Source organism: Rattus norvegicus, chromosome 9 (assembly GCF_036323735.1).
Source record: "Rattus norvegicus strain BN/NHsdMcwi chromosome 9, GRCr8, whole genome shotgun sequence".
Taxonomy (NCBI): domain Eukaryota; kingdom Metazoa; phylum Chordata; class Mammalia; order Rodentia; family Muridae; genus Rattus; species Rattus norvegicus.
The window spans coordinates 7214411-7241600 of record NC_086027.1 but is presented as its reverse complement, the minus strand read 5'-3'; the positions used below and the strand labels follow the sequence as shown (position 1 = coordinate 7241600).

Sequence of the window (27190 nt, the reverse complement as noted above, 5' to 3'; positions counted from 1 at the left end):
TTTTATTTTTCTTGGATATTTTATATATTTACATTCCAAATGTTATCCCCTTTCCCTCTCTCCCATACCTCCTCCCCCTGCTTCTATGAGCATGCTCCCTCTCTTACCCACCCACTCTAACCTCAGAGCCCTGGTTCCATGTTTTTAATCTAACAGTACTGATTGGAGGTAGTTAGCATGACTCACATTTTATAGATATAGAAGAGAAATCTCTAAGAAGGTTCCACTGGATACCTGAGACCATGCAGCCAGTATTTTAGTTTCTCCATTACTGAACCCAAGTCTGTTTACTTGCCAACAGAACAGGACCCAAGTAACTAAGACTAGCTCTTGTGGTAGAAGAAAAACAAAGATTCTTTAGACTCGTGTTCTGAAATATCTTTTTAAACTCACTCATGCTTTAAGCTTCTTTTTAATCACAGTCAAGGGGAGATTGGGAATTAGTTTACTTTGTGAATCCTGGTGGTTAATAATTTTTTAGTTTGGCACAGCTTAGCATCACGAGTCTTAAAAGGTAAATGAGGTCATGGATGTAAGCCTCATGTGCCAGGTTTGAGTAACTTTATAAGGGCTGCACTCATCTAGGCACAGGGTGCTTTGAGCAAAAGGCTGAATGTGTCAGCTTTTGAGTTATTTTTCTTTTTGAACATAAGCATGGCAATACTCTTGTTTTTCCCACTTTAAACTCTATCAGACTGGAGAGGAAGAAGACCACGTAGCATGGGGACTCTGCAACAAAGCCAGGGCCTGCACATAGTGGGGAACCAGGTGGTCTTAGAGAGGGAGGAGCAGTGTGTTTGCCTCTGTGCATTTCTCTAAACAGCCTTGAGTCTGAAAGTACTTAAGGTAGTGGAGATTTATAGAACAGTGATCCCTAAACAGTGAGACTTACTTCCTCATTGGCCAGATGCCAAAGTTTGTTTCTTGTAGTCGTGACTCTGTTGATTAAAGCTCTAGCTGATCTCGTTGATTGCAGAGCATTTGAGATTGATTGCTAAAGGTTGGGTACATTTGGCATAGTAGAATTTGAGCCTCTGTGCTTGCCATATACCAGAAATACTTTCCTCCTTCCTCTAAATGTACCTTTGTACTTACCGAACACTGGGCAGTCCAGCTTTTAGACTGGTGAAAACTCGAGTTTGAAGGTAAGAACACAGCTTATCTGAAACATTTGGCATAACTTGTTGGTGTATGTTCTTAGTTCTCAGACATACAGGTGCTAATGTGTAAGTGGTGTAACTCAAGTCAGAAAGATCTTAAGTCTTAAGAAACCTAAGAAAAATAATAATAAAAAAAATCTGAAGTTAACATTGGCTGTGTTCAACTTAGAAATTCATGCAGACACCTTTCCACAATACCATCTCTTTGTGCATACTGTACTTTTCCCTCACAAAGGCTCCCCTCCTGTCAGCCATCTACACTGCTCTGGCTATGACTATTTCTTCACCACACTGGACCCTCTTTCGTCTAAGTCTGTGGACACCATTCAAGCTAGGCCTATAAAAGGAACTGGACCAGGTCTCCTGCTTAGGGAAGTTACTTATATAAGCAAGTAACCATAGCACTGTGGCATAAGATCTGGGAAGTTCTCATGTAAATTTAGATCCTCTTGCAGCTGAGGGTGGAGGACAGTTATGATTTCAAATCGTGTCTGGAGGACAGTGTGAGGACCTGTCTCAGAAAACAAGATGAAAGGTTAACTCTATGGAAAAGACTAGAGATTGTTTCACAAAGGAGGCCACAGGGACCTGGCCTCAGAGGACGAAAAGGAGCCTGCCTGGGAAAGTCTGTGTGTCTATCTGCCTTACTCTAAAAATAGCAGTGACCACAGCTGAGACCACCTATAAGTAGAAGCCCAAGGAAGCACTCTTTTTCTCTTCTAGCCTGCATGCTGTGGGCTGTCAGATGGCAGGTGTATTTCTACCTGTGTGCTCCTTGACCTTCTATGAGGTTATCAGAAGTAGAAAGTGTCATTCTCAGTATTTGATGTACCCAGTCTGCGAGGCACTGGTGCTCAGTAGCACAGGAAGCTGCTTTCAGTTCTTCCCCTGTGATCTCTGCTTCTGCTCAGCAGCAGAAGTGAGGTTTGTGCACACATCAACTCCAATTCTGGGAACACATTCAAACTTGAGAATCTGATTTCAGCTGGGTGTCTGTGGCTTTTGTATCACTGTAAGATAAGGCATTCAGAAACCTCTATTCCTCCCCAACATTGTCAAGCTGGGCATGGTGCACACTGGGCAAACCTTTACTACAGAACTACACATCAGCCCCCACCTGACTCACTGTACATACTTCCATGGCCTCACTCAGCCCTCAAATCTACCTTTATACCACACACACTCTATTAATGAGCTGGTCTCTGTCAACTGAAGATTTTCAGTCCTTACCTCCAGGTCATAATTTTAAACTTATTTAAATTCAGTTACTTGTTTGGTCAAGTAACAAAGAAACACTAAGAGAAATGCATAATTTTCTTTATTTTCCAATGTTCAATGAAACAGCAGGTCTCTGAGCTTTAACTGATCATGCTATTCTGCTCAGTTTTAAAAAAAAATCCTACAAAAAAGTTCCAGATCCAGGTGTCTGTCAGTATGGTTTATCAAGGCCTTTTCCTCTGCTTGCAGGGGGCCTTCTTTTACTATGTCCACACATGTTGTTCCCTGTGTACATCCCTTGGTATTTCTCTGTATGTCTAAATCTCTTCTTTTTTTTTTTTTTTTTTTGAGGTTATTTCCTTTTTTTTTTTTTTTTTTTTTATTAACTTGAGTATTTCTTATATACATTTCGAGTGTTATTCCCTTTCCCGGTTTCCGGGCAAACATCCCCCTCCCCCCTCCCCTTCCTTATGGGTGTTCCCCTCCCAACCCTCCCACCATTGCCGCCCTCCCCCCATAGACTAGTTCACTAGGGGTTCAGTCTTAGCAGGACCCAGGGCTTCCCCTTCCACTGGTGCTCTTACTAGTATATTCATTGCTACCTATGGGGTCAGAGTCCAGGGTCAGTCCATGTATAGTCTTTAGGTAGTGGCTTAGTCCCTGGAGGCTCTGGTTGCTTGGCATTGTTGTACTTTTGGGGTCTCGAGCCCCTTCAAGCTCTTCCAGTTCTTTCTCTGATTCCTTCAATAGGGGACCTATTCTCAGTTCAGTGGTTTGCTGCTGGCATTCGCCTCTGTATTTGCTGTATTCTGGCTGTGTCTCTCAGGAGCGATCTACATCCGGCTCCTGTCGGTCTGCACTTCTTTGCTTCATCCATCTAGTCCAATTGGGTGGCTGTATATGTATGGGCCAAATGTGGGACAGGCTCTGAATGGGTGTTCCTTCAGTCTCTGTTTTAATCTTTGCCTCTCCCTTCCCTGCCAAGGGTATTCTTTTTCCTCATTTAAAGAAGGAGTGAAGCATTCACATTTTGATCATCCGTCTTGAGTTTCGTTTGTTCTAGGGATCTAGGGTAATTCAAGCATTTGGGCTAATAGCCACTTATCAATGAGTGCATACCATGTATGTCTTTCTGTGATTGTGTTAGTTCACTCAGGATGATATTTTCCAGTTCCAACCATTTGCCTACGAATTTCATAAACTCGTTGTTTTTGATAGCTGAGTAATATTCCATTGTGTAGATGTACCACATTTTCTGTATCCATTCCTCTGTTGAAGGGCATCTGGGTTCTTTCCATTTTCTGGCTATTATAAATAAGGCTGCAATGAACATAGTGGAGCACGTGTCTCTTTTATATGTTGAGGCATCTTTTGGGTATATGCCCAAGAGAGGTATAGCTGGATCCTCAGGCAGTTCAATGTCCAATTTTCTGAGGAACCTCCAGACTGATTTCCAGAATGGTTTTACCAGTCTGCAATCCCACCAACAATGGAGGAGTGTTCCTCTTTCTCCACATCCTCGCCAGCATCTGCTGTCACCTGAGTTTTTGATCTTAGCCAATCGCACTGGTGTGAGGTGAAATCTCAGGGTTGTTTTGATTTGCATTTCCCTTATGACTAAAGATGTTGAACATTTCTTTAGGTGTTTCTCAGCCATTCGGCATTCCTCAGCTGTGAATTCTTTGTTTAGCTCTGAACCCCATTTTTTAATAGGGTTATTTGTTTCCCTGCGGTCTAACTTCTTGAGTTCTTTGTATATTTTGGATATAAGGCCTCTATCTGTTGTAGGGTTGGTAAAGATCTTTTCCCAATCTGTTGGTTGCCGTTTTGTCCTAACCACAGTGTCCTTTGCCTTACAGAAGCTTTGCAGTTTTATGAGATCCCATTTGTCAATTCTTGATCTTAGAGCATAAGCCATTGGTGTTTTGTTCAGGAAATTTTTTCCAGTGCCCATGTGTTCCAGATGCTTCCCTAGTTTTTCTTCTATTAGTTTGAGTGTGTCTGGTTTGATGTGGAGGTCCTTGATCCACTTGGACTTAAGCTTTGTACAGGGTGATAAGCATGGATCGATCTGCATTCTTCTACATGTTGCCCTCCAGTTGAACCAGCACCATTTGCTGAAAATGCTATCTTTTTTCCAATGGATGGTTTTGGCTCCTTTGTCAAAAATCAAGTGACCATAGGTGTGTGGGTTCATTTCTGGGTGTTCAATTCTATTCCATTGGTCTATCTGTCTGTCTCTGTACCAATACCATGCAGTTTTTATCACTATTGCTCTGTAATACGGCTTGAGTTCAGGGATAGTGATTCCCCCTGAAGTCCTTTTATTGTTGAGGATAGTTTTAGCTATCCTGGGTTTTTTGTTATTTCAGATGAATTTGCAGATTGTTCTGTCTAACTCTTTGAAGAATTGGATTGGTATTTTGATGGGGATTGCATTGAATCTGTAGATCGCTTTTGGTAAAATGGCCATTTTTACTATATTAATCCTGCCAATCCATGAGCATGGGAGATCTTTCCATCTTCTGAGGTCTTCTTCAATTTCTTTCTTCAGTGTCTTGAAGTTCTTATTGTACAGATCTTTTACTTGCTTGGTTAAAGTCACACCGAGGTACTTTATATTTTTTGGGTCTATTATGAAGGGTGTCGTTTCCCTAATTTCTTTCTCGGCTTGTTTCTCTTTTGTATACAGGAAGGCAACTGATTTATTTGAGTTAATTTTATACCCAGCCACTTTGCTGAAGTTGTTTATCAGCTTTAGTAGTTCTCTGGTGGAACTTTTGGGATCACTTAAATATACTATCATATCATCTGCAAATAGTGATATTTTGACCTCTTCTTTTCCGATATGTATCCCTTTGATCTCCTTTTGTTGTCTGATTGCTCTGGCTAGAACTTCAAGAACTATATTGAATAAGTAGGGAGAGAGTGGGCAGCCTTGTCTAGTCCCTGATTTTAGTGGGATTGCTTCAAGTTTCTCTCCATTTAGTTTAATGTTAGCAACTGGTTTGCTGTATATGGCTTTTACTATGTTTAGGTATGGGCCTTGAATTCCTATTCTTTCCAGGACTTTTATCATGAAGGGGTGTTGAATTTTGTCAAATGCTTTCTCAGCATCTAATGAAATGATCATGTGGTTCTGTTCTTTCAGTTTGTTTATATAATGGATCACGTTGATGGTTTTCCGTATATTAAACCATCCCTGCATGCCTGGGATGAAGCCTACTTGATCATGGTGGATGATTGTTTTGATGTGCTCTTGAATTCGGTTTGCCAGAATTTTATTGAGTATTTTTGCGTCGATATTCATAAGGGAAATTGGTCTGAAGTTCTCTTTCTTTGTTGTGTCTTTGTGTGGTTTAGGTATAAGAGTAATTGTAGCTTCGTAGAAGGAATTTGGTAGGGCTCCATCTGTTTCAATTTTGTGGAATAGTTTGGATAATATTGGTATGAGGTCTTCTATGAAGGTTTGATAGAATTCTGCACTAAACCCATCTGGACCTGGGCTCTTTTTGGTTGGGAGACCTTTAATGACTGCTTCTATTTCCTTAGGAGTTATGGGGTTGTTTAACTGGTTTATCTGTTCCTGATTTAACTTTGATACCTGGTATCTGTCTAGGAAATTGTCCATTTCCTGAAGATTTTCAAATTTTGTTGAATATAGGTTTTTATAGTAAGATCTGATGATTTTTTGAATTTCCTGTGAATCTGTAGTTATGTCTCCCTTTTCATTTCTGATTTTGTTAATTTGGACGCACTCTCTGTGTCCTCTCGTTAGTCTGGCTAAGGGTTTATCTATCTTGTTGATTTTCTCGAAGAACCAACTTTTGGTCCTGTTGATTCTTTCTATGGCCCTTTTTGTTTCTACTTGGTTGATTTCAGCTCTGAGTTTGATTATTTCCTGCCTTCTACTCCTCCTGGGTGTATTTGTTTCTTTTTGTTCTAGAGCTTTTAGGTGTGCTGTCAAGCTGCTGACATATGCTCTTTCCTGTTTCTTTCTGCAGGCACTCAGCGCTATGAGTTTTCCTCTTAGCACAGCTTTCATTGTGTCCCATAAGTTTGAGTATGTTGTATCCTCATTTTCATTAAATTCTAAAAAGTTTTTAATTTCTTTCTTTATTTCTTCCTTGACCAGGTTATCATTGAGTAGAGCATTGTTCAATTTCCACGTATATGTGGGCATTCTTCCCTTATTGTTATTGAAGACCAGTTTTAGGCCGTGGTGGTCCGATAGCACGCATGGGATTATTTCTATCTTTTTGTACCTGTTGAGGCCCGTTTTTTGACCAATTATATGGTCAATTTTGGAGAAAGTACCATGAGGAGCTGAGAAGAAGTTATATCCTTTTGCTTTAGGATAGAATGTTCTATAAATATCCGTTAAGTCCATTTGGCTCATGACTTCTCTTAGTCTGTCGACATCAGTGTTTAATTTCTGTTTCCATGATCTGTCCATTGATGAGAGTGGGGTGTTAAAATCTCCCACTATTATTGTGTGAGGTGCAATGTGTGTTTTGAGCTTTAGTAAGGTTTCTTTTACGTATGTAGATGCCCTTGTATTTGGGGCATAGATATTTAGGATTGAGAGTTCATCTTGGTGGATCTTTCCTTTGATGAATATGAAGTGTCCTTCCTTATCTTTTTTGATGACTTTTAGTTGGAAATTGATTTTATTTGATATTAGAATGGCTACTCCAGCTTGCTTCTTCTGACCATTTGCTTGGAAAGTTGTTTTCCAGCCTTTCACTCTGAGGTAGTGTCTGTCTTTGTCTCTGAGGTGTGTTTCCTGTAGGCAGCAGAATGCAGGGTCCTCGTTGCGTATCCAGTTTGTTAATCTATGTCTTTTTATTGGGGAGTTGAGGCCATTGATATTGAGAGATATTAAGGAATAGTGATTATTGCTTCCCGTTATATTCATATTTGGATGTAAGGTTATGTTTGTGTGCTTTCATTCTCTTTGTTTTGTTGCCAAGACGATTAGTTTCTTGCTTCTTCTAGGGTATAGCTTGCCTCCTTATGTTGGGCTTTACCATTTATTATCCTTTGTAGTGCTGGATTTGTAGAAAGATATTGTGTAAATTTGGGTTTGTCATGGAATATCTTGGTTTCTCCATCAATGTTAATTGAGAGTTTTGCTGGATACAGTAACCTGGGCTGGCATTTGTGTTCTCTTAGGGTCTGTATGACATCAGTCCAGGATCTTCTGGCCTTCATAGTTTCTGGCGAGAAGTCTGGTGTGATTCTGATAGGTCTCCCTTTATATGTTACTTGACCTTTTTCCCTTACTGCTTTTAATATTCTTTCTTTATTTTGTGCGTTTGGTGTTTTGACAATTATGTGACGGGAGGTGTTTCTTTTCTGGTCCAATCTATTTGGAGTTCTGTAGGCTTCTTGTATGCCTATGGGTATCTCTTTTTTTAGGTTAGGGAAGTTTTCTTCTATGATTTTGTTGAAGATATTTACTGGTCCTTTGAGCTGGGAGTCTTCACTCTCTTCTATACCTATTATCCTTAGGTTTGATCTTCTCATTGAGTCCTGGATTTCCTGTATGTTTTGGACCAGTAGCTTTTTCTGCTTTACATTATCTTTGACAGTTGAGTCAATGATTTCTATGGAATCTTCTGCTCCTGAGATTCTCTCTTCCATCCCTTGTATTCTGTTGGTGAAGCTTGTATCTACAGCTCCTTGTCTCTTCTTTTGGTTTTCTATATCCAGGGTTGTTTCCATGTGTTCTTTCTTGATTGCTTCTATTTCCATTTTTAATTCCTTCATCTGTTTGATTGTGTTTTCCTGGAATTCTTTCAGGGATTTTTGCCATTCCTCTTTGTAGGCTTCTACTTGTTTATTAATGATTTCCTGTGTTTCCCTAAGTGTGTTCATGTCTTTCTTGAAGTCCTCCAGCATCATGATCAAATATGATTTTGAAACTAGATCTTGCTTTTCTGGTGTGTTTGGATATTCCATGTTTGTTTTGGTGGGAGAATTGGGCTCCGATGATGGCATGCAGTCTTGGTTTCTGTTGCTTGGGTTCCTGCGCTTGCCTCTCGCCATCAGATTATCTCTAGTGTTACTTTGTTCTGCTATTTCTGACAGTGGGTAGACTGACCTATAAGCCTGTGTGTCAGGAGTGCTGTAGACCTGTTTTCCTCTCTTTCCGTCAGTTATGGGGACAGTGTGTTCTGCTTTCGGGCGTGTAGTTTTTCCTCTCTACAGGTCTTCAGCTGTTCCTGTGGGCCTGTGTCTTGAGTTCACCAGGCAGCTTTCTTGCAGCAGAAAATTTGGTCTTACCTGTGGTCCCGAGGCTCAGGTTCGCTCGTGGGGTGCTGCCCAGGGGCTCTCTGCAGCGGCAGCAACCAGGAAGACCTGTGCCGCCCCTTCCGGGAGCTTCAGTGCACCAGGGTTCCAGATGGTCTTTGGCTTTTTCCTCTGGCGTCCGAGATGTGTGTGCAGGGAGCAGTCTCTTCTGGTTTCCCAGGCTTGTCTGCCTCTCTGAAGGTTTAGCTCTCCCTCCCACGGGATTTGGGTGCAGAGAACTGTTTATCCGGTCTGTTTCTTTCTGGATCCGGCGGTGTCTCAGGCGCAGAAGTCCTGCCGCTCCTGGGCCCTCCCCCACGGGAGCCCAGAGGCCTTATACAGTTTCCTCTTGGGCCAGGGATGTGGGCAGGGGTGAGCAGTGTTGGTGGTCTCTTCTGCTCTGCAGCCTCAGGAGTGCCCACCTGACCAGGCGGTTGGGTCTCTCTCTCACCGGGTCTGGGAGCAGAGAGCTGCTGCGGGCCGGGATCCTAAATCTCTTCTAAGAAGAACCCTAGTATGATAGAATTGGAGCCTCATCTCAACTTAATGACATCTTCAGGGCCCTGTCTCAAACTGTCACATTTTAAAGTAAGAAGATTAGAGCTCAACATGTGAATGTGGAGGTACACAGTTCGGTCCATCATATCCACCAATGCTTTTGCAATATTAGTTTATGCAAATAGTTTGCTGTTGCTCACAAATTGAGCAATTTAAAATGATGCAACAAGACGTGGTAGTATGTATCTGGAATCGCAGCATTTTGGAGGCAGAGGCAGAGGCAGAGGCAGAGGCAGTGGCAGAGGCAGAGGCAGAGGCAGAGGCAGAGGCAGAGGCAGAGGCAGAGGCAGAGGCAGAGGCAGAGGCATAGGCAGAGACAGAGGCAGAGACAGAGGGATACTTGCAATTTTGTTTAGAAAAACAAAGGATGAATTAATTAACTCAAATTTTTTCCTTTATACTTATTTTGTTTTGTGCCAGCCTAGGTCTGCTTCTGCCCTTGAGGTATCCAGGTACCATTGTGCACTGAGCAGGACTGAAAAGAAAAAAGTTTAATCTGGTAGGTGGATTTCACAGGGTGTCAGTCGGAGTGAATGCAAAGGGATAAATAGCCTTCTTTAGTGATGGTTTTCAGTGAAATAGCTCTCTCTTATTGGGGGTATTAAGGGGTATATATAAACCTTGGTGTGTAGGTAGGAGTTTTCATAGTGAGGGTATATTACTGGCTGGTGTTCATATGTTGGGAATGTTCCTTTACCTGTGGAGGACTATTTGATTCCTGAACATATCCTTACAGGGAAAGAGGAAGGTTAATCTCTAATTTTGCCATGACTACCTCAAGGGTTGCAAAAGTGGGGATCATAGGGTTTATGTGCACAGGGCATGCACACCCAGAGCAAGGAGGAAAACAGTCCTACTCCTGCTGGTGTCAGGATGAGATTTTCAAGGCTTCGACACAACAAACTTACTCTTGCTCTGGATTGGCTCCCTTGGTTGCATGGCATTCCAGATTCATAGGTTTAGTGCTTTGAAACAGTATTACTGTAACCTAGACTGGCCTCAAAGTCACACTCTTTCTGCTAGCTTCCCTCATATTGCTTGCCATCATAGCCTACTGATTGTTTTAACTGTTTTTGGTCAGAAGTTTGAGCAGATTACAGCCGCTGGGTGAAATGAAGTTTTGCACACCAAGAGGCTAGGGGAAAGCATCCCTCCTCAGTTCATCTGCTGAACATCAGCCTTCTGTTCTGTTGTGCAGGTAAAGGACTGAGGATGCTGCCTCCAATTTATCCTCAGCTTCTAAAGGCCGTGAAATCTATTCCCTTTTGTCTATGAGCTGGTAGTGGGAACTGCATCATCAGTATACTTAGAGAACTCCCATATCCACCACCAAAGTTCTATTGGAGTTCAAAATGAGAATGTGTTTGGGAACTGTTATATTGAATACCTAAATTTACATTTGAAAAGGACACTGTAGACTTGCAGACTTGTGCTCTCATGTTGCCAACAGGGGAATGTGCTAGTAGAGATTTGTCTCTACAACCTCTCAGTTCTGGAGGCCATATTAGGCTTCCTATCTTAATAGATATTTGGTCATTCAAAGATTTCTGGTGGGGTTGAAGACTGATTACAGTCTCATAGCCTATCAGGCTGTTTAACTCTGAAAATACATATTTTTTGTATAGTTATCTATACTATACAAGCTAGCCAAGATATAATATAGATTTTAAGCCTTTCTTAAGCTGGAATGGATAACTAAATGTTCTGTTTAACTAAACAAGTGATGGACTGTGTGTTGAGTATATCATATGCTTTATAAATTTTAGAATGGTAATAATTGTACTCAATTTATATATAAGTGAAAAGGCTTTTTAACTGGACAAAAAGGGATAAATGTTGTGGTTTGCCCTGGAGTTATCTGTATTTTGATGCTAACTCCACTGCCCCAAGGACAGCTGTCTAGTCATGTACTCCGGAATCAGGTGACTTCAGTAGAAACTTCTCCCCATTGAATTTGTAAAATACAGGTGAGGGGTAGGTACAGGATAGAAGGAGGCCTGTCATTGGAGGAGAAGGAAGGATGGGTGGGAGAGAAGTTTGAAGGAAGAGGAGGAGACTGGAACAGAAAGAGAAGTGGAGAGGGAGAGAGAGAGAAGCGCTGGCAGGACAATGGACGCTGATGTAAAGATCTCACTCTGTGTATTTACAGATTTTTATTAATGTTCCTAAGGGATGGATGGTACTGGGCTTTGTATGTTTAGGTGGGCAATTATATCTTACCAATTGGCTCAAAGAAAAAAAAAAGAAAAGGACAAAAATACATTAAGTAATAACAATTTCTGTATTAGTTTTCTTTGTGAATATGGACTTATTGCATGGGCATCTTAAATTTCATGGACACTTGTAACTTAGAAGCAATTTTTAAAGAAGTTTTATGAGATTAGTAGACAGATACTAGCTGAGGTCTTTATCAAACCATTGATTTAGAATCTTGTAAGCCTTCTTATGTTTAGAGGAATGAATATTACTTAAGCTAAACCTGTGATGTGGATTAAAAGTGAAGGGGGAATTTAGGGAAGGACCTAACATAGAAGGTATGTTAGAAATGTCAGTGCTCCAAACCAAGTGAGTGAGCTTACACTTGCCACTTCAGAACCAAGGAGACTGGAGCAGGAGGATTGTACATTCAAGGCTACAGAATGAGCAATGGGCAATCCTGGGATATGTAGAGACCCTATCTACTCTTACCTTAAAAGAAAAGAAAGGGGAGATGGCAATACTTTATCTTCCTCTGCTGAAGCTGATTATATCACATCTCAGAGTTTTATGGGAAGTACACCCTCTCTGCAATACTACAACTGTAGCTGCTGCTTATATTGGAAATGTTTTCAAGTACAACCGGGTCTTCATTTTCTAAAAGCCCTGCATCCATTCCAGAGAACTCAGCTTTCTCTGGGAACCTGTCATCCTGATATTTGGTCTGGCCAGCCTGGACAGTCTTTGTTTCTCTCACTCATTGTAGTTTTCTTTACACAATTACTAGCAATTATTCACTGTTATACTTTCCATAAATATTCTTTCCCTCTAATGTTCTAGGCCTCAAATTATATAAGAACTAAAAACAAGTTGCTTATAATAAATAAAATAGTGGTGCTCACTATTGTAGCAGTCACTGAACATTACCTTGCTATCCCTCTGAGCAGCAGTGATAGATGTGCTTTGAAACTCAAATAGCCACTTACTCTTGAGTATTAGAAGATCATTCATCCCTTCTATTCATATATTTGTAAGTTTCTAGGTATAGCAACCAACAACAAACAGTGGAACAATGTGTCTCTTTCTGAAAAAAAGACATAAAGTAGACTGTAAGTGCATGAGAAGATATTCATTAGTAGTCATGAAGGAAAAGCAAAACAAATCTATTGGGATGGAGATTTAAGGGAGATACATGTCAGTGATTCGAGAGTACTATATACTACTGGTAGACTTCTTAAATGATACAGCCACTGTAGGAAAGTTCTATGACAATTTCTCAAAAATGAGAACATACTATATGGCATATCTGCATTGAGTTATGAACCCAAAAATATGAATGTAGAAGCTTAGATATTTGTACATTTTTTATTGTACAATAGTTGAAAGGAGGTACTCCAAGTGCCCATGGACAAAGAAATGGATAAACAAACCACACTACAAGCAGGCATGCAATAAAAGTTAGCATTAATTGGGAAGAAAATCTGATGGCATGCCACAATACAGCCGATCCTTAAGAATATTCAACTAAATAAATTAGCTATTCACAAGAGGACAAAATGAACTTAGTCTAAAGCATCTAGAGTTTAAGGAGATAAAAAGGAAAATCGTGGTAGCCAGGCACTGAGATTTAGCAGCAGTGGGCTCCTAGCTTCCATCTAGAAAAGTAAAATGTTTTCAGGAGATTCAAGGTGATGGTAGACAAAGAACAGCAGGAATATTATTAATGCCACTGAGCCATCCACTTATGATACTTAAGAGTCATTTTCATGTTGTGTATGCTTTATCACAGTACTTTAAGAATTCCATTCTGATCTTTTCTCACAGGGACTAAACCTTCTTCCCTGAGACATCATGGCCCTGGCCCCAGAATTGAGCAGACAGACAAAACTGAAAGAGGTCGCAGGGATCCCACTGCAGGCTCCAACTGTTGACAACTGGAGTCAGATTCAGACCTTCAAGGCGAAGCCAGATGACCTCCTCATCTGTACTTACCCTAAATCAGGTAACCTGGTAGAGTAGTAGCCCCAGCCTCATCCTCTGAGCTATCTGAACTTCTCACCTAAGTTAGAACTACCTACAATGAGAAGCTGGCTCTTTTTGTCCCACAATGGGTGCTACTTCACATGTCTTATCCCTGGGATCTTGAAGCTTAGTCTCTTGTACCATTCATTTTTCTTGGGAAGAGGTGAGATTTGTCTCTACTCTTTTACCTTTCCCAGAGATCCAAAGTATTTCTTCTATAGCTAACAAGATCCTGGTTAGAACAGAAGGTAAAGCCAACATCTGCATCCACACCCGTTCATTAGTATGTTTGAAGAATAATCTTCTAACTCAATCTTTATGGTCTTCCCAGGGACAACATGGATTCAAGAAATTGTCGACATGATTGAGCAGAATGGGGATGTAGAGAAGTGCCAGAGGACCATCATTCAACACCGACACCCTTTTATTGAGTGGGCTCGGCCACCCCAACCATCAGGTAAGAGACCCTGATTCCATATATGTTCCTCTCCTATCTAATCTCTTTCCTTGTCCCTTCATCTTCTCTTTTTCTTTCCTATCCTGTCTCTCTCCCTCCCCCTAGTTGCTATTTGGAACAGCATCATGCTGTATATTAGGCTGGCCTTGAACTCACTGAGATTCTCCTCTTCTGCCTCCTGAGTGTTGGGTTAAATGTATATGCCACCCCTTCCAGATCCATTTTTTTTCTGTATTTCTACCAAATGTGAATCAGCAAGGAAGATAGATGCATATGAAGGCAAAATTCTGCCTAATGTTCTCATTATACCTTTGCTCTGGTCATGTGTAACTGCAGAATAGAGGAAGGAACAGAAATCTACTCATCAGCAGCTCACAGCCATCTGCTTTCAGTACTTTACCTTTCATAACCAAGTGGTTTCTGGACAGTGTCTTATGATTCAAAACACACACACACGCACACAAACACACGCATGCACACACACATACACACATATACACACATACACATATATACATGCACACAAACATACACACACACATGCACACACATACACAGGCATATTAATACACACACATACACATGCACATACATACATATACACACACACACGAGGAGGCAATTACTTTTTTCAATTGAAAAGCTATTTTCCCCGTGACGTTAACTGAACATTTTTCTTTTCATACATAGTTTCTAGTCTTGAGATTTCCTTGCTAAACATAATCCCTTATTGTTGTGAAATCAACCTTACTCAAGTTCTTAGTTCAAGAGCAATATGTGGCCAGACTCTTCACCAAAATATAATATAATAACCTCCAGCCCATCTCTCCATAGAGCAGTTCTGCAACCTCATGAGTGGGCCTCCATTCTCTACTCTTTTGGCACTGCGCTCTTCCAAATTTTCCCCAGATTGTCTGTGAAGCTTTGCTTACAGCATTTTAGGGCTTTTAAGCTTGATGTTCAAATTTCAGGACACATTATGAATCTGTCATGAAGCTCATCACAATTAGTCTATAGTTAGAAGCAGAGACAGATGATAATGTGTTGCTCACCTTTTTTCTATTTAGTTTAATTTCCCATTGGGCTGCCAATCTGTGGGTGAACCTTTCTGGAAACCGCATTATGGATATACACACCCAGAGATACAGTTCATAGTCCAGTCAAGTTGACAATGGAAAGTAAGCATTATACCTTGTTACCTTCCAGACCTCATATCATAGAAGTAAGGTGGAACGTAAGTTTACAGCATGCCCTCCCGCTGTATGTTTATAGTTAAATGCCACTTATTATCAGTCACAATTCTAGTTTTTTAAAAGTATCTCTGTTCCTTGTTTGGCAGGATTTCCGATTATTCGTATAAGAGAATCTTTACCATTTTCTGTGGATCACAGTCCAGATTCAAATGTGCCGCCTAACAGAATGATTTCATGCAATCTTTGAAGCAATGCAGGACTAATTCTCTAACCTCTCCACTGCCATTATTTGAAGAGCCTGATTGCTAGATTAAAGGAAAGACCTTAGGGACAGTCTGCAATATCTTTATTTCATCTTACTCCAGTTTATCTCAAAGATTCACAGAGAAAGTCCCTACAAGAGTTGTAAATAGAAGTGCAAACATCACAAACCATGTATCAGAAAGGATGTAATAGAAGAAACATCACTGCACAGAACCGGAGAGATGTTTTTGATATGACAGGAAGGGAGGTGGAAAGAGTCTGCTCACTGTTTCTGATCAGCTCTGGCTCAAAAGGACAAATTTGGTTATTCTTGGCTTCCAGGTCATTACCCTCAAAATGATAGAGTGAATTCCTTGAGGTTCCAATAAGAGACTTCAGGTTTGGGTGTTGAGAGGGAAACTAAGAGGAGTTTCCTTAGAGATGTAAGTCTTGTTAGGAGAATTGTTAACCCCATGGTCATACAGATAGACAGCAGCATGAAAGGGCACTGATGAGAATCCAAGCAACATGGTAAAATGTGGGAAGTCCATTCTTATAGGTCTCAGAGAAATTGGGGGGTTTCATGAACTCAGGCTGACTAATTCCTATACAGAAGCAAAAGGAGGAGGAGGAGGAGGAGGAGCAGGAGTAGGAGGAGGAGAAGGAGGAGGAGGAATAATCCCAGGGTAGGAATGTAGAACTCCAGTGATGTGTGTGGGACACATCTATTGAAGTTGAACATGCTACACAGGTGTGGGATGTGTTGTCATTAGTGGCTTTCTGTTCTCCTTGGGTCTGGTAGTTTGGGCATCTAAATTTTCTTTTTTTTTTCTTTTTTTCTGGCTGTGTCTCTCAGGAGCGATCTACATCCGGCTCCTGTCAGCCTGCACTTCTGTGCTTCATCCATCTTGTCTAATTGGGTGGCTGTATATGTATGGGCCACATGTGGGGCAGGCTCTGAATGGGTGTTCCTTCAGTCTCTGTTTTAATCTTTGCCTCTCTCTTCCCTGCCAAGGGTATTCTTGTTCCCCTTTTAAAGAAGGAGTGAAGCATTCACATTTTGATCATCCGTCTTGAGTTTCATTTGTTCTAGGCATCTAGGGTAATTCAAGCATTTGGGCTAATAGCCACTTATCAATGAGTGCATACCATGTATGTCTTTCTGTGATTGGGTTAGCTCACTCAGAATATTTTCCAGTTCCAACCATTTGCCTACGAATTTCATAAAGTCGTTGTTTTTGATACCTGAGTAATATTCCATTGTGTAGATGTACCACATTTTCTGTATCCATTCCTCTGTTGAAGGGCATCTGGGTTCTTTCCAGCTTCTGACTATTATAAATAAGGCTGCAATGAACATAGTGGAGCACGTGTCTGTTTTATAGGTTGGGGCGGCATCTTTTGGGTATATGCCCAAGAGAGGTATAGCTGGATCCTCAGGCAGTTCAATGTCCAATTTTCTGAGGATCCTCCAGACTGATTTCCAGAATGGTTGTACCAGTATGCAATCCCACCAACAATGGAGGAGTGTTCCTCTTTCTCCACATCCTCGCCAGCATCTGCTGTCACCTGAGTTTTTGATCTTAGCCATTCTCACTGGTGTGAGGTGAAATCTCAGGGTTGTTTTGATTTGCATTTCCCTTATGACTAAAGATGTTGAACATTTCTTTAGGTGTTTCTCAGCCATTCGGCATTCCTCAGCTGTGAATTCTTTGTTTAGCTCTGAATCCCATTTTTTATTAGGGTTATTTGTTTCCCTGCGGTCTAACTTCTTGAGTTCTTTGTATATTTTGGATATAAGGCCTCTATCTGTTGTAGGATTGGTAAAGATCTTTTCCCAATCTGTTGGTTGCCGTTTTGTCCTAACCACACTGTCCTTTGCCTTAGAGAAGCTTTGCAGTTTTTTGAGATCCCATTTGTCGATTCTTGAACTTAGAGCGTAAGCCATTGGTGTTTTGTTAAGGAATTTTTTTCCAGTGCCCATGTGTTCCAGATGCTTCCCTAGTTTTTCTTCTATTAGTTTGAGTGTGTCTGGTTTGATATGGAGGTCCTTGATCCACTTGGACTTAAGCTTTGTACAGGGTGATAAGCATGGATCGATCTGCATTCTTCTCCATGTTGACCTCTAGTTGAACCAGCACCATTGCTGAAAATGCTGTCTTTTTTCCATTTGATGGTTTTGGCTCCTTTGTCAAAAATCAAGTGCCCATAGGTGTGTGGGTTCATTTCTGGGTCTTCAATTCTGTTCCATTGTTCTCTCTGTCTGTCTCTGTACCAATACCATGCAGTTTTTATCACTATTGCTCTGTAATACTGCTTGAGTTCAGGGACAGTGATTCCCCCGAAGTCCTTTTATTGTTGAGGATAGTTTTAGCTCTCCTGGGTTTTTTGTTATCCCAGATGAATTTGCATATTGTTCTGTCTAACTCTTTGAAGAATTGGATTGGTATTTTGATGGGGATTGCATTGAATCTGTAGATCACTTTTGGTAAAATGGCCATTTTTACAATATTAATCCTGCCAATCCATGAGCATGGGAGATCTTTCCATCTTCTGAGGTCTTCTTCAATTTCTTTCTTCAGTGTCTTGAAGTTCTTATTGTACAAATTTTTTACCTGCTTGGTTAAAGTCACACCGAGGTACTTTATATTATTTGGGTCTATTATGAAGGGTGTCGTTTCCCTAATTTCTTTCTCAGCTTGATTCTCTTTTGTGTAGAGGAAGGCTACTGATTTATTTGAGTTAATTTTATACCCAGCCACTTTGCTGAAGTTGTTTATCAGCTTCAGTAGTTCTCTGGTGGAACTTTTGGGATCACTTATATAAACTATCATATCATCTGCAAATAGTGATATTTTGACTTCTTCTTTTCTGATCTGTATCCCCTTGATCTCCTTTTGTTGTCTGATTGCTCTGGCTAGAACTTCAAGAACTATATTGAATAAGTAGGGAGAGAGTGGGCAGCCTGGAGTGGATGTTCTCATGTGCTGAGCAGACTGTGCAATCATCTCCTGAATTGTGTTACAGGTGTGGACAAAGCCAATGCGATGCCAGCTCCAAGGATATTAAGGACCCATCTTCCCACTCAGCTGCTGCCACCGTCTTTCTGGACAAACAACTGTAAGGTAAGACAGTAGCAGTTCCTATCGGGACTGGAGCAGGGAGCCCAGGGCCTCAGCCCTTCACAGCCTGAGTGAGTATAGCTTCCTTAGCAGTACGCTGTACCTCTGAGACCTCATACTGTGCAGTAAAGTCAAACACCATGCTAGATTTAGTAGAGTGGTTCCCCAGAGGCTTTCAAATGTGATGTGAAGGCCGAGGGCAGACTGAGGTACTGGGGATCATGTGTTCTTCAGTGAAGCAGACTGGGAGTGGGGAACGGGAACCATAGGCTGTAGGCTATAGGAGGGCTTATGGAGTGGAGCACAAAGAAGACTGAGCAGATCAAGTGCAAAGGACTGATGTTCAAAGGGTAAATCCCAGTGGAGCTGCAAAGGAGGCTTGGATGGAGCCTCAGAAGACTCCAGGCTGCTTTCACTCTTTCTAGGATTATGTCATGTGTCCCAGTGTCTTGTCTATTGTGTTCCTGACACATTGAGGGTGTTGGACCATGGTAGGAGTATACCATAGGTATACCAAGGAGTATGCCAAGGGTACAGTAATCGTGCAGTGAGTGGAGCTGAAATTCAAGGATGAGTCAATGGCTTTTCTAAGAATTATCTTTTTCTTTTTTAAATGGAAATAGTGAAAGAAAGATAAAAAGGGACTAGAGAAATGGGCTCAGTGCTTAAGTGTATTGACTGTTCTTCCAGAGGACAAAGGTTCAGATACTAGCTCACAACTGTCTGTAACTTCAGTACTAGGGGATATGATGCCCTCTTCTGGTTTGTATGGGTACTGCTTGCACATGGGTCATGATCATACAAGCAGGCAATGCATCAATATAAATAAAACCATCACATAATTTAAGCTTTAAGGATTGTTTTGAAAGGACTAAAGTATTTATAGATAGCAGAAATATTGGTGGAGTTCCTACAATCAAATGACTTGTATTGTCCGTAACGGTGGGTGACGAGTGCCAATTCTATTCCTGGCATTACTGAGACCAGCTATCATGAAATCACTGAGGAATACCTCTTGATATTATCTGAGATCAAATAAGCTGAGGAAATTCCCAAGTTACAAAAAAATAAAACTGAAATAAAATTAAGAAAAGCATAATTATCATGGACCTGTGCAGTGGTATTTGATCCCCTGGATAATTCAGCAACATTGGCTTTAATGTTTGCACAGGGATTGAAACAGAACATACACAAGGAGATAAGAGAATGAGGAGAGAGCTTTGGTATCATGGGTCATCATCTTCCATGTATATGTAGGTGGAGGAGTTGAGCTCTGTGGTACAGAGAATAGTCTTCAATGGGTATATTTTCAGTTTTGAATGAGTGAGGTTATTAAGTATATAAAACAAGCCAAAGAAAAATAAATAGCAAGCAGCATGCAGATGAAAGGATGGAGTTAGAGAGATAGACAGACAGACAAACAACAAATCAGGTCCTCAAGCAGAAATTGCCTGGACAAGCCCTCTTGAATCTGACACTTTGTGTTCCCAGCACTGAGATTCCCAGGCAGAGCATAGTGTGTCCCTGGGCACGGCTTCCAGGTCAAGGAACAAATCACAGTAGAAAGATAATATTACAAAGGGAGGACTCACAAACATCTAGCAAAAACTACTGATGAATCTCCATTGGGATAGCCAGTCAGTTTACTCATAAAATACCCAGGCTGATCAGAATATTCCTCCAAGTAAAGGACTGGTAGGAAAGAGATAACATCTGGAGATCCTGTGCTCACACCATTTTCAAGAAACTGAGGAAGTTTAAGTATCAGCTGGAGTTTCACACTGAGGTTTCTCTCTATGGCTAAGGTTTCCAAGAGCTGATCTAGCATCTCTTTCCCAGTGGGCTAAACAAAGTTTCACCTGTAGGAAATAGTTCAACTTCCAGATGATCTCAGTAACAGAAGCAATTTACTGTTCTCTCCCCTCCTTGTAACAGAGTTAGTGGAATAGTCTCTCCCCAGATAAGGGATCTTGGAGAACACTTAGAACTACATGCTTGGTGTTGAAATGTGTGTAGAGTAACCCAACTTCTGGAAACAGCTTGTCAGTGAGTTCAAACAACAGAAGGCAATTTACCAATATAATGTACATTGTGGGTCGTAAAGGAGACCATGGGTAGTTTCTGGATAGTCTTTTGTCACCCCTCAAAGGTTTTAAAGATTAATTCCCGCTTTTTGCCCTGTTCAGGACACTACAAGCTCATACAAGTCAGCTAAGATGACCCAGTACCAAAAACAAGAGTATACTCAACAGAAATACACATGATCTTTTCTGAAGAGTCATCTCTGCGCAGACCCCCAGATTACCACTGTGATCATGATCATACATTGCAACATACATACATACATACATACATACATACATACATACGTACACACAACATACATAAGGGAAGAGAGCTTCATAAGGGTGTCTGCCAAAGAAGAGTCAGAGTTGGCCCCCAAAAACTTCTGACAAACCTGTTGTATGCAAAAATAAAAAAATGTTAATGCTGTATAAAATAGATCATTGTATTGTAAATGACATAAGGAAAGAAGGTGTGACTTTGAGTCAAATCATCAAATAAAGAAATGGTGTTTTATAATTGTATATACACATATATATTATATATCATATACATTATAAATATTATGCATATTTAATGATTTATATATAAAACACTGAATGTTAAGAACCAGAAGTAGCCTAACTCTCAGACTGTGTGCATCTGGATAGAGAAATGTAAGAACTTGGAAAGGGGATGAATGAGGACTGAGGAAAGGTGAGAGTCCTGTGTTGTGACTGGAAGCCACATCCATGAAAAGGAAAGAAGAAATTCATAAAACGTCAGTCAATACTGAGGTGAAAGACAACCTGAGTACAAAGTGCAAGAATCAATAAATAAATAAATAAATAAATAAATAAATAAATAAATAAATAAACTGAAACTTTAGAAAATTCTTTCCAATGGAGCGCAGAAGCATTTGGATTTGGAGGAAACATGGGTTAGATCTCTAGCAAGGTGAAAAAGTCTCCCAAAAGGGTCCTTATTCAAACGCACCTGGCATTTGTTTATTCTGTGTAGAAACACACAGTTTTGAAAGTGACCATCATGGAAGAAAGTTTGTGCTCATAGCAAGTAGGATCCATGGTGCTGCTCCACATCGAAACACCAGGTGGAGTGATTGCTTTCCCAGAAATCAGGCTGAGGTTTCTGGAAGGCTCAGTGGCTCTGTAGTTGATTCAGAGTATCTAGAGGAAGAGTTTGCCCCTGATAACAAAAGGGAAATCAAGAACTGAGATAAATTTCAATGAGTTAGGACTGGGCTGGGAGTACCATAATTGGTGACATTGCTCTAGGCTGATTCTTGGGGCCAGGGCAGGAGAGTTGAGCATTCCCCAAGAGGACTCAGCCAGAGTGAGAACCCAGAACTTTTCATGTTCATGTTCCTTTAACTCACCTCTCTTCTTCTCCAAAGTTCCTTTATGTGGCTCGAAATGCCAAAGACTGCATGGTTTCCTACTACCACTTCTACAGGATGAGCCAGGTGCTCCCCGATCCAGGCACCTGGAATGAGTATTTTGAAACCTTCATCAATGGAAAAGGTAAATAAAAATGCATTGTCCCTCTGTGGTTTTACCCCGATTAGGCTGAGCTGAGAGAACAACCCCTGACAGTTGATCCCCCAGAGTTTCCTGTGCCTCCTATTTAAAGGCCTTTATTCAGGGATTCCTGGCCTATAGACTTTCCTCAGCCTGTGTGACCCTGTCATAATATGAGGGTGCAAGTGATTGTGCATAATCAACATGAAGCCACTTTAATTCTCATATTAAAGCAAAACCTCCAATACTGATAGAAACTACGTGACCTCAGAATTGAGCAGCTCAGTGACCCTGGAAATATCTAATACAGAATTTTTTCTTCTCTGATGTACCTGAAGCCAGAAAAAAGAAAAAAAGAAAGAAAGAAAAAGGAAAGTCAAACTTTCCTGACTTGGAAGGTTTGTGTCCATGAAAACAATTCTTGTTTTTCACAGTAAGTTGGGGATCTTGGTTTGACCATGTGAAAGGATGGTGGGAAATTCGAGACAGATACCAGATTCTCTTTCTCTTCTATGAAGATGTGAAGAGGGTAAGTAAATCACTGCTTCAGCTCCAGGGACAGGGAAGCTGCTTTAGGAATGTGGTTCTGACAGGGATGTCTGGAAAAATGTGATAGTGTGAAAACTCTTTTCCAGTCCAACTCAATGCTACCCTCACTCACAGGACCCAAAGCGTGAAATCCAGAAGGTAATGCAGTTCATGGGCAAGAATTTGGATGAAGAGGTCGTGGATAAAATAGTCCTGGAGACATCGTTTGAGAAAATGAAAGAGAATCCTATGACAAATCGTTCTACAGTCCCCAAGTCTGTCCTGGACCAGTCCATTTCCCCTTTCATGAGAAAAGGTCTGTGGGGCTTATTTATCTCTAATTTTGAGGCAGTCCCCCTCCAATCCACATATTGTGATTCTAAGAAAGCTAGAGATTTGTTCCTAGTGTACAAGAAGCTCTACAAAGCAAGTCTTACAGATAACTAAGACAGACTCCCCTTGGTGCACACCTCCTTGGGATCCCTGCCTGCGGTTAGACTCATCAGATCTGACATCTAGTTTGATTCTGTCTCCAAATCATGACTCATGACACTTTCAGGACTTTCAGCATGTATTACATGAGACCCAGGCCCTTATTACTTCCTAGATTTTGAAAGAAAAAAAATCTGATTGTCCCTCATGATTCACTTTTAAGAGGAAAACTTTTTTTTAAAGTTAGTATACTCAATAACTTTTTAAAACTCAATAGTTTGATGATTTCATACAGATCCTCAGTAAACCCACTTTCCAAATGTTAGGTACAGAATGAAACCCATCCCACTGTCTCATTGACACATGCATTTTTTCCCACAGCAGTGCAACCAGCACTGAGGTTTACACATTTCTCCAGAACATCTTTTGTCTTCCTTTTAGCACATGAATTAATTCATTTCACTCCTCTTGCAGTATACCAAGTGTTCAGGCCCTGAAACAAATCAAACTGTTCTATCTCTTTTCTTTATTAATCCCTGGTGAGAATTTGACAAGTAGCTTTTTCCCAGCCCATCCATGTCCACTCTTCTTTGGATTCACTTGCGTTTGTTTCTTTGCTTGCTTTGGCCATAAAAACACAAATACAGATACCATGACATTAATCTGTTAATTACAATATAAACTGTGGTTATATTATACACTTTTGTATATAATGAATAAGAGCTATCTCTCCAGAGAAAGAAACACAGATCTCAAACATCACTGTTTGTACATGTTTGTACATGTGTTATAGACATACTATTACTTTTCCAATCATTTCTCTAATTTTAGAAACTATAAATACTATGTTTACATTATAGGATCAATGCTACAATGAACATTTCTGTTCATCAAATTGCATAATTTCCACAAGAATCATAGGAATTCCAAAGATGTACTCTTCATAAAATCAATTCACAGAAATTAACTCTACACTTCAATAAATTTTCTAAACAAATAAAACTATTCAATTAGCATCTGAATCAAAGAAGCAATGAATTTCATCACCTTGAGCAATTTCGTGTGATATCTTTTGCCTGCAGTCACTTCCTACAGAGAAAAATGTTCTCATTTTTCACTATAGGTTGATTTAGCTTGCTTTTAGATCATGTATAGATGGAATATCACAATATGTATTTTATTATGTCCAGGGTCTTTGGCCATTATAACATTTTAAGCTCCTCTGGTATGATTATATGTCTACTATTTGTTCATTTTTATAACTATGACTATCTAGTATATGTAAGCCAGATCACCTTGAATTAATCAACCACTTAATTTAGAAGCTGGTGCCCCTCCCAAAGACAAATAGGGGTCCTTTTCAGACAGGAGAAGTAAGGTGATGTGGAATTAGATTCCTGTTATGACAGCTCCATTGTGGTCCCTCCACCCTCCAGTCAGGGACACAAAGTCTGTCAATCAGAGACTGATGTTCTTGTCTGGGCTTTGTATTTCAGGAACTGTGGGTGATTGGAAAAACCACTTTACTGTAGCTCAGAATGACAGGTTTGATGAAATCTATAAGCAAAAGATGGGCGGAACCTCTCTAAACTTCTGCATGGAACTCTGATCAAGAAGGACATCTAAGAGAGGAGTCTGTCTGCAAGCCTCAATTCAGCCAAAGGAAGCTCTGAAAGCAACCTGTAAAGGCCAAGGATTGTGGCTCCTACTCTGTGATAACTAACATCACATTACCATTCATAAAAGCATCATGTTTAGTATATACTTCCTCCAATCTTCAGTACAAATCAGTAACACAGCTTAACGAGCTAGTAAATAAACACATAAATAAAACTCTAGTAGTATACATTTTATGATGACATTCTTCTAGAAGGTATAACCAGGATACTAACTCTGAAACACACATCAATAGTGATCATCTAAATTAAAGTACATGAAATCCTAAAGTCCTTCCTGTTCAGTCTGTTTTGCCTGATTACAATGGGAAGAGTCAACATGTTGCAACTTGTTGCAATGTGTTTAAGGGAGCGGGTTCTGTGGGAGGAAAGTGAGGGAAGAACTTCAAGGAGATGTCAGAAATCCAAGTCTTAGTAAAGGGAATCCTATTTCTAGGTCATAAAGAAACAGACAGAAGACATGAAGGTGGCCTTTGGAAGCACAAATTGTGTCTGGACAAGAGCAGAATGGAGGCTTGATGGTCAGTGTGGAGCCAGTTGAGTTTTGATCTCCTGTCATCTCTTCTGAGGAACAGCTTGTACTTTTGCCCACTTTAGCAGAGTCCATCTGCATTTGCTTGCCAGCATACTTCCTTCCACCTCCCACTCGCTCCATGTCTTGGGCATCCTTTTACTCCCAGTAACCAGGCAATATGGAGAACACAGCATGTTGCACGACTGAATGATGGCTCGTAAGACAGAAAGGCAAACATGTTTTGGGTCTCAGCACTTACCCTGTCACTTTAGTTGCAGATGTCAGCACTGCTAAGCTGAGATCAGCAGGAGCAGCCTGTGGCATGAGCAGGATATATATGCGAGCTCAGGGTACCTAGCATGAGCTAGAATGACATTTCCTTTCAATCACTCAAATGTACACTTTCTCCTAAATGTCGAGGACGTGGGCACAGCATGTGTTACTGCCAGCAAGAGCCATTGGAATGTGTGGTAGAAGTTAGTGGGTGGAAGCTAAGAAACGGAATGTGACCAAGAAGAGAAGGAGTGCTCCTGGCCCTTGCTTTTTCTTTCCCTTGTTTCTTGGCCATGAAAAATTCAATAATATGAGGTGGGCAATTTTGCTCTGTCATTTAATTCCATGATGATATTCTATCCATCTGACCATGGAATGTAAATTCCAAAAACAAAAGCTAAAATAAAGCTTTTGTCTTTATAACTTGCTTATCCCAGATACTCATTAAAGTGAAAGGAAGCTCAACAACCCATTCCCAATGATGTGGCTATAAAATGCTGAAAAACATCTGTAATTTTGTTGAACTTAGAAGCAACTGTTTGGTTACTGCTAAAATATAACTATATGTGCATAGATAATTGACAACTTCTATGATATAAAAGATGTTTATATCCTGATTGGATTGTAAATTTTTATTGTTTTCTTCTATGTCTTCACATGTGTATTGAAGTAATTCAGTTTCTGTAAGTAATTTGTCTGTTCTTACAATCCAAACCAAATAGAAGTTCCTATACCTTCCTCCTTTCAAGGTTAAGTTCATAACATCCCAGAGTCGCTCCAGCGTATTTAAGGCACAGCTTGTGTCTTCAGCCAGGTGCTGTTTAACAGTAAATTTGGGGTAAATTGTTGAAACTTGTTGGTGATGAACTTAAGCCTCTATTGGCTTTGTCTTGCTTGGAGTTTACCTTTCTACTCAGAATTGAAAATAACAGTAACTTGTAAAGTTGTTCAAAATTGTAAAACATATAATGTTAGTTTAGTAAGTGTAAGATAATTTACCCACTGGTAATTTTAACTATTACTTTTGGAGCAAAGAATGAATAAAGTAAATGAAATATTACATCTGATGTATAGCTAAGTAATTGCTAGTAATTGACTTGTTTTTTTCATTATTTTTTCACTTTACAACCCAATATTAGCTCCACACCCCCTTACACTGTTCCTCCCCCCACTTTCCCTTCACTTTCTTCTCTGATCAGAGGGAGTCCCTCCCTGGGTATCACCAAACCCTGGTACATAAAGTCACTGCAGTACTAGGCGTATGGTCTCCCACTGATGCCAGACTAGGTGCCCCAGTTACGTGTGAATGGTATGTACAGGCAGGCAAAAGGTTCAGAAGCAGCCCTCACTCCAGTTGTTGGGGGACTCCCATGAAGACCAAGCTGCAGATCATCCACGTATTTGCACAAGGCTTAGGTCTAGCCCATGCTTGCTCTTTGCTTGGTTGTTAATTCTCAGGAAGCTTCCAAGGGTCCAGGTCAGTTGCTTCTGTTGGTCTTCCTCTGAAGTTTCTATTCTCTGCCCATCCCATCTTTCCAACAACTGCTCCACAAAAACTCTTCAATCTCAACCTAATGTTGAGCTGTGGATCTCTGCATCTCTATCAATTAGCTGTTGGATAGAGCCTCTCAGAGCACAGTTAAGCTAGACTAATGTCTATAAGCATAAAAGAGTCCCATTAATAGTGTCAGGGATTTTTTTATTTACATTTCAAATGTTATTC

The 27190-nt window shown here is 40.5% G+C and overlaps 1 protein-coding gene across 5 annotated transcripts; it reads left to right on the top strand.

Moving 5' to 3' along the window:
- Positions 1 to 962: 962 nt before the first annotated feature.
- Positions 963 to 26549, top strand: LOC120094625 (uncharacterized). Of its 5 annotated transcripts, XM_063267844.1 has the most exons (10): positions 963 to 1145; positions 9651 to 9729; positions 10312 to 10428; positions 13251 to 13428; positions 13780 to 13905; positions 18369 to 18466; positions 21921 to 22047; positions 22479 to 22573; positions 22708 to 22888; positions 24501 to 26549. In XM_063267844.1, exons 4-10 carry the CDS (start codon positions 13278 to 13280, stop codon positions 24611 to 24613), a joined length of 891 nt encoding a protein of 296 aa, XP_063123914.1. In that variant the 5' UTR covers positions 963 to 1145; positions 9651 to 9729; positions 10312 to 10428; positions 13251 to 13277; the 3' UTR covers positions 24614 to 26549. The 5 variants fall into 5 exon arrangements, with proteins under 5 accessions (XP_063123914.1, XP_063123916.1, XP_063123915.1 ...); XM_063267846.1 differs by lacking the exon at positions 10312 to 10428 and having other exon boundaries at positions 9656 to 9729; XM_063267843.1 differs by lacking the exon at positions 10312 to 10428 and having other exon boundaries at positions 964 to 1145.
- The last annotated feature ends 641 nt before the right edge of the window (positions 26550 to 27190 follow it).

Bases quoted from the DNA above. Each gene is read 5' to 3' on its own strand.
- LOC120094625 (XM_063267845.1), top strand. From the start codon at position 13,278: ATGGCCCTGGCCCCAGAATTGAGCAGACAGACAAAACTGAAAGAGGTC. The intron at 18,467-21,920 runs GTAAGACAGTAG...TCTTCTCCAAAG, and splicing joins TCTGGACAAACAACTGTAAG to TTCCTTTATGTGGCTCGAAA. The intron at 22,048-22,478 runs GTAAATAAAAAT...TGTTTTTCACAG, and splicing joins AACCTTCATCAATGGAAAAG to TAAGTTGGGGATCTTGGTTT.